General features: G+C 30.9%; 1 protein-coding gene across 1 annotated transcript in view; it reads left to right on the top strand.

The window, feature by feature from the left end:
* Positions 1 to 4,984: 4,984 nt before the first annotated feature.
* Positions 4,985 to 15,914, top strand: part of LOC121123743 (uncharacterized) — a 65,870-nt gene continuing 54,940 nt past the window's right edge. The window contains exon 1 of the mRNA XM_040718875.1: positions 4,985 to 5,088. Within this exon, the coding sequence (XP_040574809.1) occupies positions 4,999 to 5,088 (90 nt within the window). The 5' untranslated portion in view covers positions 4,985 to 4,998. The remainder of the gene's footprint in view (positions 5,089 to 15,914) is intronic.

Genomic DNA, 15,914 nt, shown 5'->3' with positions numbered 1-15,914 from the left:
CATTTTAATGGAAACCCCTTTATATCTTTATTGTTTCACGCAACCTTTCTTCCAAAAGAAGGAGAAAAGAGCCCCAAAATTATTTGGTGGTTAGCCAATGATTCTTCTCTACTAGGGGATACATATTCTGGGAGTCCAAGAATTATTCATCATTTATTAATAATGAATAATTGTTCCCAGCTTAACAACAACTAATTCACTTTCATAACATTGATGAATAAGAGGAAAAGTTGAAGTAGAAAATTGACATCTGGTAAGATAATATATCGTAAATTATTATGTTAGTCAGTGGGATAACGCTGTGGAATTAGACTTAGTCAAAAATATACTTTTTTGAATTTTGATATGTTTCTGCATTTTTTCCCATGCTTCAAAATGTGAAAAGCTCAAAAATCATTTTTTTTAGAGATCTCATTGCCCTGAAAGTTTTTCTAAAATACAATTTTTGATGATTTTAGATATTAAAGTAGACAAAAAGACAAAAAGTAAAGATAAAACAGACGATTGAATCCCAAAAAAGACATTAAACTAAAATATAATCATTTTTGAATGAATAATACTTATATATATATTTCATTATGTAAGTAGCAAGATTGCCCTGTACAATGAAGGGAAAGAGAAACACTAAGGTATTGTTAAGGGTGATAATTTTGGTAAGAATAGAAAAGCGTGCGAGGAGAAGAGAAGAAATACTTATGGCATCATTGATTAAATAATATACATCTTCTTCTATCAATCATGAACGTTATCATTCCCGCCTTTATTATTCAATATTAATATAATAATATTAGATGGGGATAGTCGATAGAGAACTGAATAAAATGCATAAAATAACGGCGCCTTCTGTCTGGATTTCTGAAAATGGAGGCCCAGGAATTTGGAAAATACTTACCGATGAGAAACAGATAGTTTGTCGGATTTGTCGATATAAATGTGCCTTTAGTCCCCTGTCTAGAATTACACGCCACTCATTATTCTCATCTCATATCATGAGTATGGATATTCATCTAAAAAATCAAGTTAATGATGAATACATCAAGTCAGACTTTAACTCTGATCTCACAAAGATGATTATTGTATGTATATACCCTTATCCATTGCTAATCATCTACGTTCGAAAAGTTTATGGAGAAAATACACGGGTAAACCTATCCCTTCCCAAGGAACAATCATTAAATTAATGGAGGATGTTGGTACTGATGTCAATTATAGAAATACATATAAAAATGTTTTGAGTCATCCACACCAAATGACGATCAAGTTATCAGTAAAAAGTACAAAGTATTTACTAATTTCGAAATGAAACTCTGAATTTTGTACTATCTAACAGTAAGTATTCAATTTTTTTAAAATCTAACCATAAAATATAGTTCTATTTTAGCTAAACATATCAAGAATTATGATACACAACTCAGTAAAGGGCAAAAACAACTGCTTAAATGGTCACAACAACGGGGGTAGTAGCTTTGGATGGTTTGCAACTAGTTTGTCTGAAACTTCTTACTTCGCTTTAAGAGTTGGGTATGATAATTAGGTTTTCCAATATTACATAGTCAATAAATATTACTTTTTTATCACTTAAGGGTTAGCTATGGTTGATGGGCTCCAAGAAATGGTGTTCAAAAAACTCATAAAAGGCAAAAACAACTGTTTAAATGGTCACAACAACGAGGGTAGTTACATTGGGTGTTGCATTATAATTAACAATTGTGTATATCCTTCATTATAATAGTATGTTGTTATATAAGCATACCTAAATAACGGTGGAAAATCTTTTTTGATGCTCTTAATAGGGAGTAATATCGCCGGACATTACTACATAATTAGCTTTTGCTCTAAATCTTTACGATGAATTTATTTCTAACATTTTTTTATTAATATATTTATTGTCTAATTTTATGATTTTGACATTTACTTTATAATTAATAATTAGTTAGATCTCATCAGTAGAGATATATCTATCCTGTGCACAATTGTATATAGCAACTTCCACATGAAGAAGAGGGATGATTATCTTTTTGATTAAACTCCACGTCTCGCTTGTGTATTGCAACCTAAAGTTATGACATATTTAACTGAATTCCGATGTAAGAACAAGAAAAAATTATCTGGATCAATCTATTATTTCAATATTCTGTATTTATAATTTATTATTATTAATAGTTATATGATTTTAATTGTTTAATTTTGTATATTTAACTTAAATGTTTAATGGTTTATTTTTTAGTATGTAGATTATATTTAATTAAAGCCTTCTTTTTTAAACTTTGAGCTTCAAATATATTTCAAATACTCTACTTTGTCGTTTCATTAGTTATTATTCTGAGAATAAGGTTCATAATGAATTACAATTTCATGGAGTGTGACTTTTTCAAATCTACTGTAACAGATAAAAAACATCGAATTATACGTAGTATATCTTCATTAAACATTTTGCTAATAAATACATTCGTTATACCCTCAAAAATCATAATAAAGCAGGCAGATGATAATCACATCAGTATTTTAAACAATGATACCATATGTCTTTCCTCCCCCCCTCCTTCTTGCACGCGTTTTTCTCTACAATATTATCAACTATAGGTATTGTATACTCCTATCCATCAATTTTATTTTATCCTCTAACTACCCAATTTTTTATATAAAAATATATAAATATTTTCGATGAGGCAGGGTATAGGACATACCTTTGGTCATACCATCGTGAAAAACTCCTGGTCAGATTATATATTGAAAAATATATTAAATTGGATATGAAAAACCATATCGGAGTCAAATAATGTCTTATAAATCAAATTAATACTATAAAATACAGCTCAGCCTTCTGGATATCTCAGCCCGGTCAGAGCTTTGGATAGAAATATTATGTTAGTCAAGAAAAAATCCCTTAAGTTCGACCCGAAAAAAATCGGTCTTGGACCGAGTCTCAACACTAATATATATATCTATATTGAAAAGTCGTATGTCGATAATAAAAACTAAGAAGTAGGTGACTGGAAAATGTGGAATGAGGAAGAAAGATAAAAAAGTGAAAAAAAAAAAATGATTGATTTACGAGTGGATTGACAAATTATTTATATTTATGTGAATCAAATCCAAAGTCAAATGTGAGAATGGGGGAAATCCGATACAATAATGGAACAATTTCTACCTATTTTGAGCGAGCAAATAGATGATGCAATTAACCCATGCAAATAATTAATACTTATGCCAACGCTAGTAAGGAAAAACGTATCTTAATTTGATAAGTTTGAAATAAAATAAAATTATCATTCTTCATTTCCACACATCAAGGAAACGAATCGTTAATAATATTTTAAACCACCGCTCTCATTTTCCCCACTTCAAAATTATGATACTTATTTAACCATTAGTACCATTTAAGAAATCCTTGTGTCAAGAAGAAAAATAATTTTCAAAGCCATATCTCAATATGACTACTACATTCAACATAGTAAGTACGCATTTATCGCAAGGGTGACCAACAGTTCTTTTTTCCCTGGGCATGTAATCTTTTTACATCCTGTCCGGATAGGGCCGGTTTTAGTGTGGGAAAGGATAAATGTATGGGGTCCTTTGGGGCTATGTACAGAATTAGAGGGGAGGGGGGGTTATAGTTTTTGAAGTTGCAAACATTAGCCAAATAAAGTAAGTAAACGATGTGTACCAAATGTGTAAATGTAGCCAAAAAAGCCCCAAAATGTGTACTTAGAATATTCCCCCTTTCATTCTTTCTTTCCTTTTTTTAAATTTGATTTTTGTTAAATATTATTTTATCATTTTTGTAGAAAATAAAATACAGAATCCTGTCTATTTGGGGTGCCTTTTTTATTCCAATTATTAATAATATTTATATGACATATTTTCTGGGTACATTGTATAGGTTTACCCTCACGTCATTCTTTCTCTTTCTATCTCGAAATTGAAGATAGCGACAGCGGATAGTTGAAATTCAAATATCACAACCTCTGAATAATAAGGAAACAACTTCGCAAAGCCAAAAATATATTATTGGATAAGGAGGAGAGGGATCTCAACTTTTTCAATATATTCGGAGAATTAACACCTAGTAGGATCATGAAAGTAAATGGCAGGTCTCATTATTTGGAGGAAATTCTGATTTTGCCTCCTATGGAGGTATTCCAGAGTGGCGTGGGAATCATTGAGTCGATCCGTGGACTGAATAAGACCGGAGGAGATCAAATCTCATTAAACAACGACTTTTTCTTGTATCTCTCATGTAGCATTGGAGTATAATTACAGGATGAACGTAATAAGTATCATGGAGATAAACTTATATCTCATCAAATCCATTAACTCTATGGTTATCTAACCCTACGTGTAACTATGATCGATTGAGTCGAAATCCCTCTCCATTTATTCCAATAATATATTCTTCGTTTAGGGAATCATTGCTTCGTTGCGATGTTATTTCCTTAGTATTAAAAGGATGCAATAATTGAATTTCAACTATCCGCTGTCGATCTACCCAATTTCGAGATAGAAAGAGAAAGAATGACGTGCGGGTAAGATTATACAATGTACCCTTTTCTTAGAAAATATTTTTATAAAAAAAGATCCATCCTTTTTTGTTTTTCTGGTATTTCTTAAAATAATTCTTCTTTTTTTTAAAAGTATTTACTTACAAGCATTTTATTCAGTAATGAGCCTTAAAACTTCCCCTGTATACGGGGTCTGAGGGATTTTGTTTTTATAAATTCATGATGGGTACAGTTTTATTTTTATAAAAGTGGATATCCTTTCTATTTAAAATGAAAGTCTTATTAAAGAAAAAGAATGACGAAAAAATATTAAATCTTCACAGACCACGTGTCCCCTTTTTGGAAAAAAAAAATGATAATCACCCTATTCAAGGAGTACTCTTTACATACACAATAGAAATACAGAGTATTCCTAGACCTTGTTTACTCCAATCATTTATGTATAATTTACTCACAATAACCTTGTCTTATATAGGCCTGCCATACTGTGTTAGTCATGAGTATTTTGCTATGGCGAATTGAGGGACGACGTGTTCCAAAATTTGATGTGGAGTTCTTTCAAAAGTCAAAGCTGAACATTGAAAAGGTAAGATCAAAGTCTTTATTCTGACTTAATAAAGAACAAAGTAAAACTAAATACTTATTTTATCAATAGTAAAGAATGATTCATTGCCTAGAAAAAGAAAAAAATGTATATTATTGACTGTTCAGTATAATTATAAGGCTACATTTGATCTGAAATATTAAGTCTATGCATAAACTTAAAAGGAGTAATTTATATTTAATTGTATAGACAAGAGCAATTATACATACACCCAAGCATCAAAAGCTCCTATTTAATTTATTATTACTGTATTACTATTCTGAACGTTGATTGGTCGAATTTAGATTAGCTTTTGCTAGTCCGCGTGGAATTCCCAACAATTATTAAATGATACTCATAATTCTGTAATTGGGAACTACTAGTTCTGATTTCGGACCTTTCTCCTTTTTTCATTTGGAGGAAGGGTGAAAGATGTGACAGCTATACCCCGATCAGTACGGTAGTCAGTTAATTGTGCGAAATTACCAAAGGTTTTTGATTCGGGATTGTTCTAGACAAAAGATATCCAACCTTTTACAGGGGAGACCGAAGGATTATATAAATATATTTTGTGAAGGGGGGCGAGGGGATTGTTTTTTGGAATTTTTCGAAAAAAAAAATCAAAAAAAAAATTTCTTTGAGAAACATTTAAAAAAATTAATAGCTATTCACAAAAAATATTATTTTTTTAAAAATAAATCGAAAATTTAATTTGAAATATTAAATTTTTTGGAAATAAATTTCCTCAAATATTAAATTTTTTGGAAAACAAAAAATGAAGAATTAAACTTTTTGGAAATTTAGATATCTTTATTTGGGAATTTTTTTTTCAATGATTGCACAAATCACGTGGTAAAACGACCAAATTTTGCTCTCCCTGTCAAAAAATGCACCCTCCGATCAAAGATATGTTCTTAAGTTGGTTAATAGTAGGTTCCTCATGGTTTGGATACGAGTTTTCAGTAAAGAAGAAAAGTTTGCCTTAGTTTTTATACCAGAGTTTGTTTGATTACATTTCAAATCTTTTGGAGCCTGTGGTCCTTCTTTGGTTTGAGGCCAACTCTTTCAATACAATGAAGGCCACCTTTCAACACCATCATTCAATTCCAAAAAGTGAATTCCATATTATGACAAATCAATATGGGCCCCGTCTATATACAGATATAAACCCCCTAAACTACTTTTTACTTGGACTATCTGCAGATGAAGGTCGCAACCCAACAATACTCAAATTTGGAAGATCTTTCTAAGTAGATTATGTTAGAATGGGCAAACATTCCTAAACTATGGTGTGTGAAGTGATGGCCGTTTCTAAATCGTTTACTAGGACAAGCAGATAAACAAAGTGGTTATATTAAATAAGTTATAGAATATCAACTAATCTTCTCTCTTATTTCTCTGTAACATTTTTTTCCGAAACTGTACCCTGCAATTATCTCAGTTCTTTATATTTGAGAAAAAAGAGACTTAACAGCTTAATACTAATGGTCACCCCAATATATATCCATATATTTTTTCTAAACTAACAAATGTCAAACTTATACAATGCAAAAAAAAAATAAAAAATTATAAGTAATGGATTTATTTTTACTCACATTAATATTTTAAAATGATTTTGAATGACGTATACCAGAGTAATATTATGCAAAGGGTCAATTTACTTCACCTATATTTGAAAAATATAAAAGATGCCTAAATTCAATATACATTTTTTACTATTTTAATCTGAAATAAAACATAAAAATAAATGTCATTGTATATTAATTAATAATATGATATTTATTAAAAACATTGATAAATGGAATATTCATATCTCATGAGTTTGAATTTACTCCAACTACTATTTACAAGACCCTTTCTAAATAGACCTTTCTTTCCCTTATTAATAATTATTTACCTTTCATAAATTTATATTTCTTTGACAGACGTTTAATCCACTTAGTCAAAAAGACTAGCAAATTTTAATAAATCAGTTTGCTAAGAATACTATGAAGCGACGTAGCTCAATGGACAATTCGCTGGGAAGAAATTATTAATTTGAATTCAGTGTGCGTAGTTTCGACCCCCAATCGCTTCCAGAGAAGAAATTTCATTTTTATGTATATGAACTTAAAATACATTTTCTTGGGCAGATGGAGTAATGGGAACTGCTTCATGCACAAAAATATCCACAAGGGTGCTCTCTATTCAGTCAAAACCTGACAAGATCTGAAATTTTAAACACTTTGAGGAAGTCTAATTTCGTTCGAAAAATTCAATTTACTCCGTGGCATCATTTACATTTTCACAATGTTTTCAGTCAGTTTGTTTAAAATCCTATTGAGTTTTGACACGATACTAGCGCTATGCATCTGCAAACAAGTCTTGCCGGATGTTAAGTATTCCCTATTGTAATACTACAATGTTTACTTATCCTTAATCAGTACAACTTCATCTGACCAATTAAAGGAACATTTAAAAAATACACTCAACCAAACATTTACTATTCAAATTTTAAGCTAATGGATTCACTCGCTTTTCAGTTTACCTCGAAACAGTGATCCATACATAACATATTACAATACTATCATAAAACTTAGAGTATATTTTTTTATTAGCTATCAATTTGATTACCTCTTTTATTCTTTCTGATTTTTGTAAATGTTGATTGGTTGAATTTGAATTAGCTCTTATGATCAGTGAACGTCAATTCCCAACAATCATTTAATAACAACTCCATAGTTGAGAAGAATTGCCTAATTAACAACTGATTTTCGGTATTTTTGGAGGAAAAGTTGCAAGAAACAATAAAAGGTGCGAATGATTAGGGACGGGTCGAATTTTAAGTCTCGTATTAAAAGCGAATTACTGTTTTATATTGTCACCCTTTTTTCTCAAATTTAATATCGATTTCCTTTGTACTTTTTTTACAAAATATCGTCAATTTCTATAAACGAGTCCTTCGTATTAATCCTTTGTGTGTGTCGTAAATTGCACTTAAAGTACCTTAATTAGATTGTTACAATAAAAAAAAGAAGATTAATTCTAATTGAAAGGCCATATCGGGTACAATATAAGCTTTTTAAGTCAAATAAAGGTTTTAAACTACAGTTAAAGTTATTGATCACCTTAACTCACCCCACAAATTTATATAAAAAGTCTATAATTCAATCAAATATGTCTTCAAAACGTTGGCCTGTACGTATATGTGGAGTAAATAAATTGGATTTATCCTTAGCTTGATTTTTGTTCAAGATTGTTTTTGTACTGATGGACCAAATATGTACAACATCCAGAAAAATGAGTGATAATTGTATTGTTCCCAATTCTTCTAGATTATGTAATTAAGAGTGTACATTAGTCCTTGTCTTTGAGATAATATAACTTGATTGATTGAGCTAGGGATTTATATTCATCTCTGAGAACTAATGAAGCTTGAATATATGGTACAAGCAATGCTTTATTTATCCACATGTTTTGTCTATGTTATGTCCCTTGAAATTTCTTTCACTTAAGGGACTTGTAGCAGAGCTAAAACTGCATGATTGAGGGACATTTATATATAATTAAACAAAAACTTGAACTTGAAGATTCAGACTTGAATAATATTTGATGCATTTGTTTAAATGCCAATTCATGCGTAATCGAGTTTAGCTTAAACCCTATTATTAAACTACGACTCAAGCTTGAACTGACTTGTAACTCAACTAAGACGCAAGGAGTTAAAAGACGCGTGACTTGACTCAAAATAAAGATATTCAAATTTAAGTATAGAGGATTTTTACGATACGTCAGCATTGTTAATATCGGCCATATTGTGGTCTACGAAACCAAGTTTTATAACAATGAAAGTCCTTTTTTTCCATTAATATCAAGGAAAATAGTGAAATATTGGATGTCAAAATAGGACAAAAAACTTATAGGAACTTAGCTATACTATATATCAAAAATATATACCTTAATTGCATAGTTTTATTGTATGTCTGCCAAAATAATGTCTTTTTTTTTAAACCTAGTTATTTTTTGGGGTTTTTAGAACATATTACTTTGATTTTGTTTAAATATCAGTGTTTATCATTTACATCGAGTAGTATTCGATGTAGATGTGATGTCTTTTTTTATTCTTAAAGCTATTCGATGAAGATTTATTGGAAATTTGTACATTTTATCGAGTAAAAATATCAATATCTTCTTTAATTTTGATGCAATTTATGACGCCAGTGAAAACGTTCTATTCAAGGTGGGAGGCTTGAGACTCTGTACATGAAACATTTATTCTTTTTTTCCTTTTTTTTTTTTGAGGAACTGTGGAGTTTTTATTTTTGTAGAAAATTTATGAAATGAGTACGGATGTGAATATTGTCAAAAAACAAGTTGATATTGGTAACCTGCAAGATATCAGTGCTTTTATTAATTCTTTCTCCATATTTTAAAAATTCAAACATATTAGTTGTGATGTAAATCGTGCGTATTTTTTAGCTGGTCCTGCTTTTTTGGAATTGGTAACCTGAGGAATGAATTTTCTTTTTCTTGGCTGCTGTCATTACTATTTAACTCAACTCACGAGTAGTAAACTTCTTTTCCTAAATAGATTCAATTATGTTCAAAACATGATTAAACATTCGATTGTGGTTATAAAAGACGGATAGTAACCTTGGGGATTTGTTGCCGAGTTATAATTGTGAGTCCTTGTTGGTCTCAAAGTAGAGTTAGTGATCGAAATAGGGGTAATTCTTACCAATGTCCTTGTTTATTTCCTTCTCCCCCTCCTCCCTTGTCACAGCTGATTATAGTTGCTCTAATACAACGTCATCACAGCTAAGCTGCTCTCCTCCAAAACATTCTTCAAACTGTCAGGATTTCCATGTTGATTTTCGGGTTCTTTCTTTTTAACATGCCCAAAATACATAGAATTTTCATCATTACAAATTAGCAAGCAAGGAGCTCTAAAGTTTTTTTAGTCATCTTTGTCTGCCGAACTTATCAACCTTTACTTCTCTTTTTGATTTAGACTCACGAGGATTACAAATAAAATAAGGAATAAACAAAGAAAAACCAAACTACTAATAAATCATATCAAATACAAGAAGGCCTTCAGTATGTAAGCAAACTACTTATAAGTAGCACAGTGCATGAAAAATCCCAAACTTAACAAACAGAATACATTCTACTTCGTTTAAAATTGGCTTTTTTTAAATTTTTATTTGCTTTATACGGCGGAGTCATCATATCACTTTTCAAGGCGTTGCCGAAATTGAACAGTATTTGGTTCCCATCAAGAAGCAGTTTAAAATTAAAACACAAAATTGTTTTTGATGCATTGTTTGGGAAATTACAAAAGAATAGCGTCACACTTAGCCCAATAACTATAATAGCAAAGAACAGATTGTCATGAAATTGGGACGAGCAACATAATTATTTATCTTCTCTCCCGATACAACATATATTTAGCCTACAAGGTTTTGTAGGAATTCATATCCCTAGTTCCTAGGATATTACTCATCAAAACAATTTTCCTTTTAGAAAAAAGTATAGATAAAAAAACATACTCTAGGAATAAAGTCTAAGATTTTTTTTCTTCAATAATATAATTTATTTTTAGAATAGATGACATTTTCTACGAGTGGCAGCACTGCATGTTTTGCTATTTTAGATTATTTTTCGTTTTTGTGTATAGATGGCCTAAAATTTGAAAAGGGAAATAAATTTATAAAAAATGGCAAATAAATTGTAAAAAAAAAAAACGATATCCATTTATTAATGCCTAGAAATATATAATATACATTGTACAACGCACAAAAGTAAGTAAATTTCATTTTCATGCAACAATTCAAAGGGAGTTTCATAAAAAAAACAAAAACTCATTTCTTTTTAAGAAATAACGTGTACTTGTAAATTATTGTTCATTTATGACATTTTAAATGTTATTCTACTTTAAAGACCAATTTAAATTCAGAGTAGTATTTTTGTATTTCTTTTTCAAGATAATGTGTTTTTTATTGACCCCCTCAGCCATTTTTACTTCGAAAAGAGAAAGAAAAAAAGGCCCAAAAACCTCAGTAAGCTTTTTTATAAAAGGAATAGCTAAAAATTGAAATCTATTTCCTGAATGTCCATGCAAAATCAAATTTTCATGTAATTTCGGATTAATATCTTCTCATAGCCTCCCTTTTTGTTATTAAAACGCTTCCTTTATTTACAAAGCTAGTCCCAGTACCGTAAAATATACAAATTTTTAAAATATTGAGACGTAAAAAATACACCCAAACATCTCAAATAAAGTCATAAATACAGAAACTCATCCATCTATGCGAGAAAATATATTTATCCAGAGAAATCGAAGCACTTAAAGAACAAATTGATAAATAATTGGATTGGATAAAATATATTAATGAGCAAGGGAGTTTTTTAAGTCATTGATAAACCTCATCTAAAGTCACATTCATTTTTATAATTTTATATAAAGTACTTCCCTTTTTTTTTTTTTAATAATGAGTTGAACTAAACGCTTGCGAGATTTAATTCAAATTATATAGTGTTCCCTGTATATTGCACTCCTTCTTTTCTATATACTGTATGTCTATATGAAATATATCAGGGAGCACTATATACAGTGCACCCTCACTGTTTTTCATATTTTCAGGCCTTCCTACATTTTAACTTTACCTTATTAATGTGGACAAACGATTCAAAAGTGTATTTTTTGTCGTTCGTCTATTTATGTTTATGAATTAAAACAATTAGCTTGTTTGAACGATTATCAACAAGTCTAGTGTCCAGGTATTTCACAGTACTTTCCTCTTTAAAAAAAATTCATTGGATATCAAGAAATCAACGTTCGGAATCTTTATAAGGGCAAGAGTAGTATACAAATTGACAGCTGATCAAAAAGTTCAGTTAAATTTTCATGTTAGTACTGAATTATTTAGCATTTTGAATAAGGATTAGTTATTGTGCTATTAAGGGTCTACAGCAAGGTTTTTTTTCTTTTTATTGAAACTCATTTATTCAGATGGAAAATTAATTAATGATATAATCAAGGAATGAAGAAGATGTTTAGAGTTTTATTTTTACAGTCTTTATACACTCTCAGTAAGCTATCATTTTGAAGGGAAATTTATTATTTATTTATTTACTCTACATTTGAATCCAAACCTCTACACATTTCTAAAATTGTCTTTGAATTAGTGTTCCTAATTGATGTTCCTCTCGATTATAATTATAATTAATATGTCATGTTTATTTTATAAATTCACATTAACTGTGTAACTAGAATGAAAAGCTCTTCACAACCATGTTCTACATATTTCGTTGTGTGCTATATCACACTTCCTTTCCTTAGAAAAGGAACATAAAAAATCCGTTGGTTGTCAGCCTATTTTTTCCAGCTATAGAATTATCATTCAATAATTGTTCTAAATTCTTCATAGCTTAAAGTAAATAACTCATGGGAAAGAGTAAACACTTAGTAAAAGAAGGTCATATTTTTCCTTCTCGTCGATGATTTGCTTAAAATTGTCAGCTATCATATATCTCTTTGGAAGGTATTGTAGGATTTTTTATTTACTATTTTGTGGGTTTAATTTAATTATTTGTAATAATTAAGCAATACCTGTAATATATTTTTCATAATAGTAATAATGTCAAATGTGTAGTACAGTGTATAATAAAAATAGATAAGCTATGGATTGCAATTCTCCAGACTTCTCGTCTATGAAAATGTTTACCTTTCCAAAAGACATAAATATAAGGAAGTTGTAGAACATTGCCATGTCTAATTGGAATCTAAACAAAGGCTCATGAGTTTGTCAAGTGGTATAATAAACAATTTTTACTACGTATATGTAAGGGATGTAAAAATTAAATTATTGGGTTAGTTTAAAAGGATTTCAGCGGGTTTTATATTCTAGTTTTTGTTTGCATAGGCTTCAAAAGGATGGTGGCGTTTGCTAAATAATGCAATTTCTACTTTATTTGAACATTCTAAGATATATACCCAGAGCTCTCGTTTAACTGAAACTTTTTATTTGGGAATCTATGCCATGTATACAAACACTTATTTGCTAAGAGGAATCCACCTATTTGTCTCCTTGACTAAATCTTCCTGATTTTTCGGAAAGATTTCCTAGCTTAGTTAAGGCTGGCTCATTTAGATGGTAGTGTCAAAGAAATTCAAGTCTCGGAATCAGTCTCTTTAGTGACTAAGAACTGATTCACAAAGATAACAAAGTGTCCACATTGTTTTGGATCAGGAAATTTTTAAGAGAATATGAATATGTGATTGACACATAGTAACCGGTGATGAACCTTAATAAAGTTCTTTGTATCACATTAATTTTGAGGAGCTTTGAGTAAAGTGAATTTTAGAATTGCAATTATTTATTTCATAATTTATGGATTGTGGCTAATTTCGAAAAATATAATTTTACTATGACAAAAATCGTGAGCAGACTTTTCACTAAACACATTTTTGCCAAAGGACATTTTGCCGAAAGACCATTTGGGACATTTGGCCGAAAAATGATATTATATTGATTGTTATATTTTTATATCAATTTAAAATGATATTATGATGAATAAGTATTGTTCATATACCATATATGTAATTAAGGTACATTATTGAGTGTTTTTTTTTTTTTTTTTTCAAAATGATAACACAGCAGTGGTTCATTGTAAAATGATTGTTATACAAAGGTCACAGACAAATTCGTTGCGTGGTACAATTGTCGTATACATTATCATTGTGATACAAATTTGTTGTAGCAATACAGGTGTGTGCGTCTAAAACTGAACACTCTTTTAAATTTTACTCCATGCACATATTCGTGATTTTATTGAGTTGAAACCGGGGTATACTTCGAGGCAAGGGTCTTGAATAGTTAAAAATAAAACTCCAGCAAAATCTAAAGAGCAAAAGTGATACAACAGCTGATAATATGGAGAGACGTTGAGTTGTAATTTTGGAACTTTCCGCGGGGGAAAAAACTCCCACTGAAATTGCCAAGGTTCTGAACTGCAGCCGCACGACCGTTTACAGCGTGGTAAACAAAGGGACTCCTGAGGCGACCTCAAGATCTAAGTCAAGGTCTTGAAGGTCGGACAGAATGGTTGCTGCCGTGAAAAAATCTGTTGAGGACAAGAGAGGCAAGGTCACCGTCAGCGGCCTCTCCAGGGAGTTCAACGTCAGCAGAAGGACCATCGACCAGCTAGTTAAGAAAGATCTTGGCCTTAAGGTCTACAAGAGAACCCCTTGTCAAGCTTTCAAGCCTGTAGACAAGGAAAAACGCCTAAAATTTAAAGGTATGCTCAGTTTTAGAGGCACACACCTGTATCATCGTGAAGCAACATGATTGTAAGTAATTTCATTTAAAAAAATTATCATGTGCAATTTCCTTGTAATTTATAATATATTCAGAAGATAAAACTATTGAATGATTAAGAAATTTGTAATGAAATACCCCATTTAATATCTCCGGGCCACAGGTTGTACAAGTGAAGCACTGGGCACCAAAGCAGTTTAAACTCCACCACTGCTGCATTTTCAAGCATTTATTACCCTTTTATAGTATGCTATAATACACTCTCAATCTCAGGCTGTGCATGTGAACAGCTGGGTCCTGAGTAAGGTCAAATTTTATCGTCGCAGATGATGTAAGTATCAAACAAATACAATTTATATCCCTAGAAATTAAATTTGTATTTATTATATTTGTATTCATTATCATTTATTGTACTTATGAAAAGTTATACATATCGGATTTTAAGAGATGGATTGTGCACAAACCCTGGGTCGCAATATATTATAGCATATTAGAAGAGGTCCTTGGTGCTTAGAAACGTGGCGCGGGTAGAGCTTAAATTGCTTTTTGCTGAGCACTTCCCCTATACAGCCTGATGGCCGGGTTGTATTTTGAATATTTGAAGGGTTCCTTGATTCTCAAGGAAGTGGTGCGGAAGAATTTACCCTATTTTGGGACGCAGCAGCTAATATACACAACCCTTGGCCAGGTGTATTCTAGAATATCAGGGGGTTCGTGTTGCTTAGAAATTGTGGCAATGGTAGAGTTTAAACTGCCTTAGGCCCAGCAATTCATATATACAACCTGAGGCCTGGGCTGTATTTTGGGATACTGTGAGTGTTTTGTGATGGTCGGGGAAGCAGAGGCGTAAAAATTTAACTTGCTTGGGGGCTCAGAAGTTAACCCGCACAACCTGCAGGCCGGAGTGTATTAGAGCATATTAAAAGTCTTATGGCTAGAGTTTAAACTGTATTTTTCCTCAGTACTTCACATGTACAACCTGAAGACCACGATGTGTTTTGGGATATAAGGAGGGTTCTTTGATGCTCAAGGAATCGGTGGGGGAAGAATTTAACCTGTCTTGAGGCAGAGCAGTTCATCATATATTATTGCATATTAGAAGGTGTTCTTGCTACTTAGAAATGCGTTAATGATCATCAATTTAAATGAATTTTTTTTCTGCAAAAGAACGCTCATTAATTTACCTATATGACACATATATTTCAACAATATCAATTTCAGGCCAAATGTCCTAGAACCATCAAAAATGCAACTTATTGTCCGTTCATATTCGATATTCTTGAGAATAAGATACCAATATTTTTGTACCGGTCCCGCTAGAAATATAAGTATCGGTATTTTGGTACTTTCTGATACTTTTTCCAAATTTTTTTTTTTAAATAAAATGTATTTTGTAGTAATTTGACATTTGCTTACAAGGGTGTCAGCAGAATTTTCATTTGGAGTGGGGTATAGTTCATAAAATATATATATTTTTTTATAAAGTACAGTTATACTTTAGGAATCAGTCAGAAATTTGATGGGTTACGT

Source organism: Lepeophtheirus salmonis, chromosome 1 (assembly GCF_016086655.4).
Source record: "Lepeophtheirus salmonis chromosome 1, UVic_Lsal_1.4, whole genome shotgun sequence".
In the NCBI taxonomy this organism is placed as follows: domain Eukaryota; kingdom Metazoa; phylum Arthropoda; class Copepoda; order Siphonostomatoida; family Caligidae; genus Lepeophtheirus; species Lepeophtheirus salmonis.
This window is presented reverse-complemented; position numbering and strand designations above follow the sequence as displayed.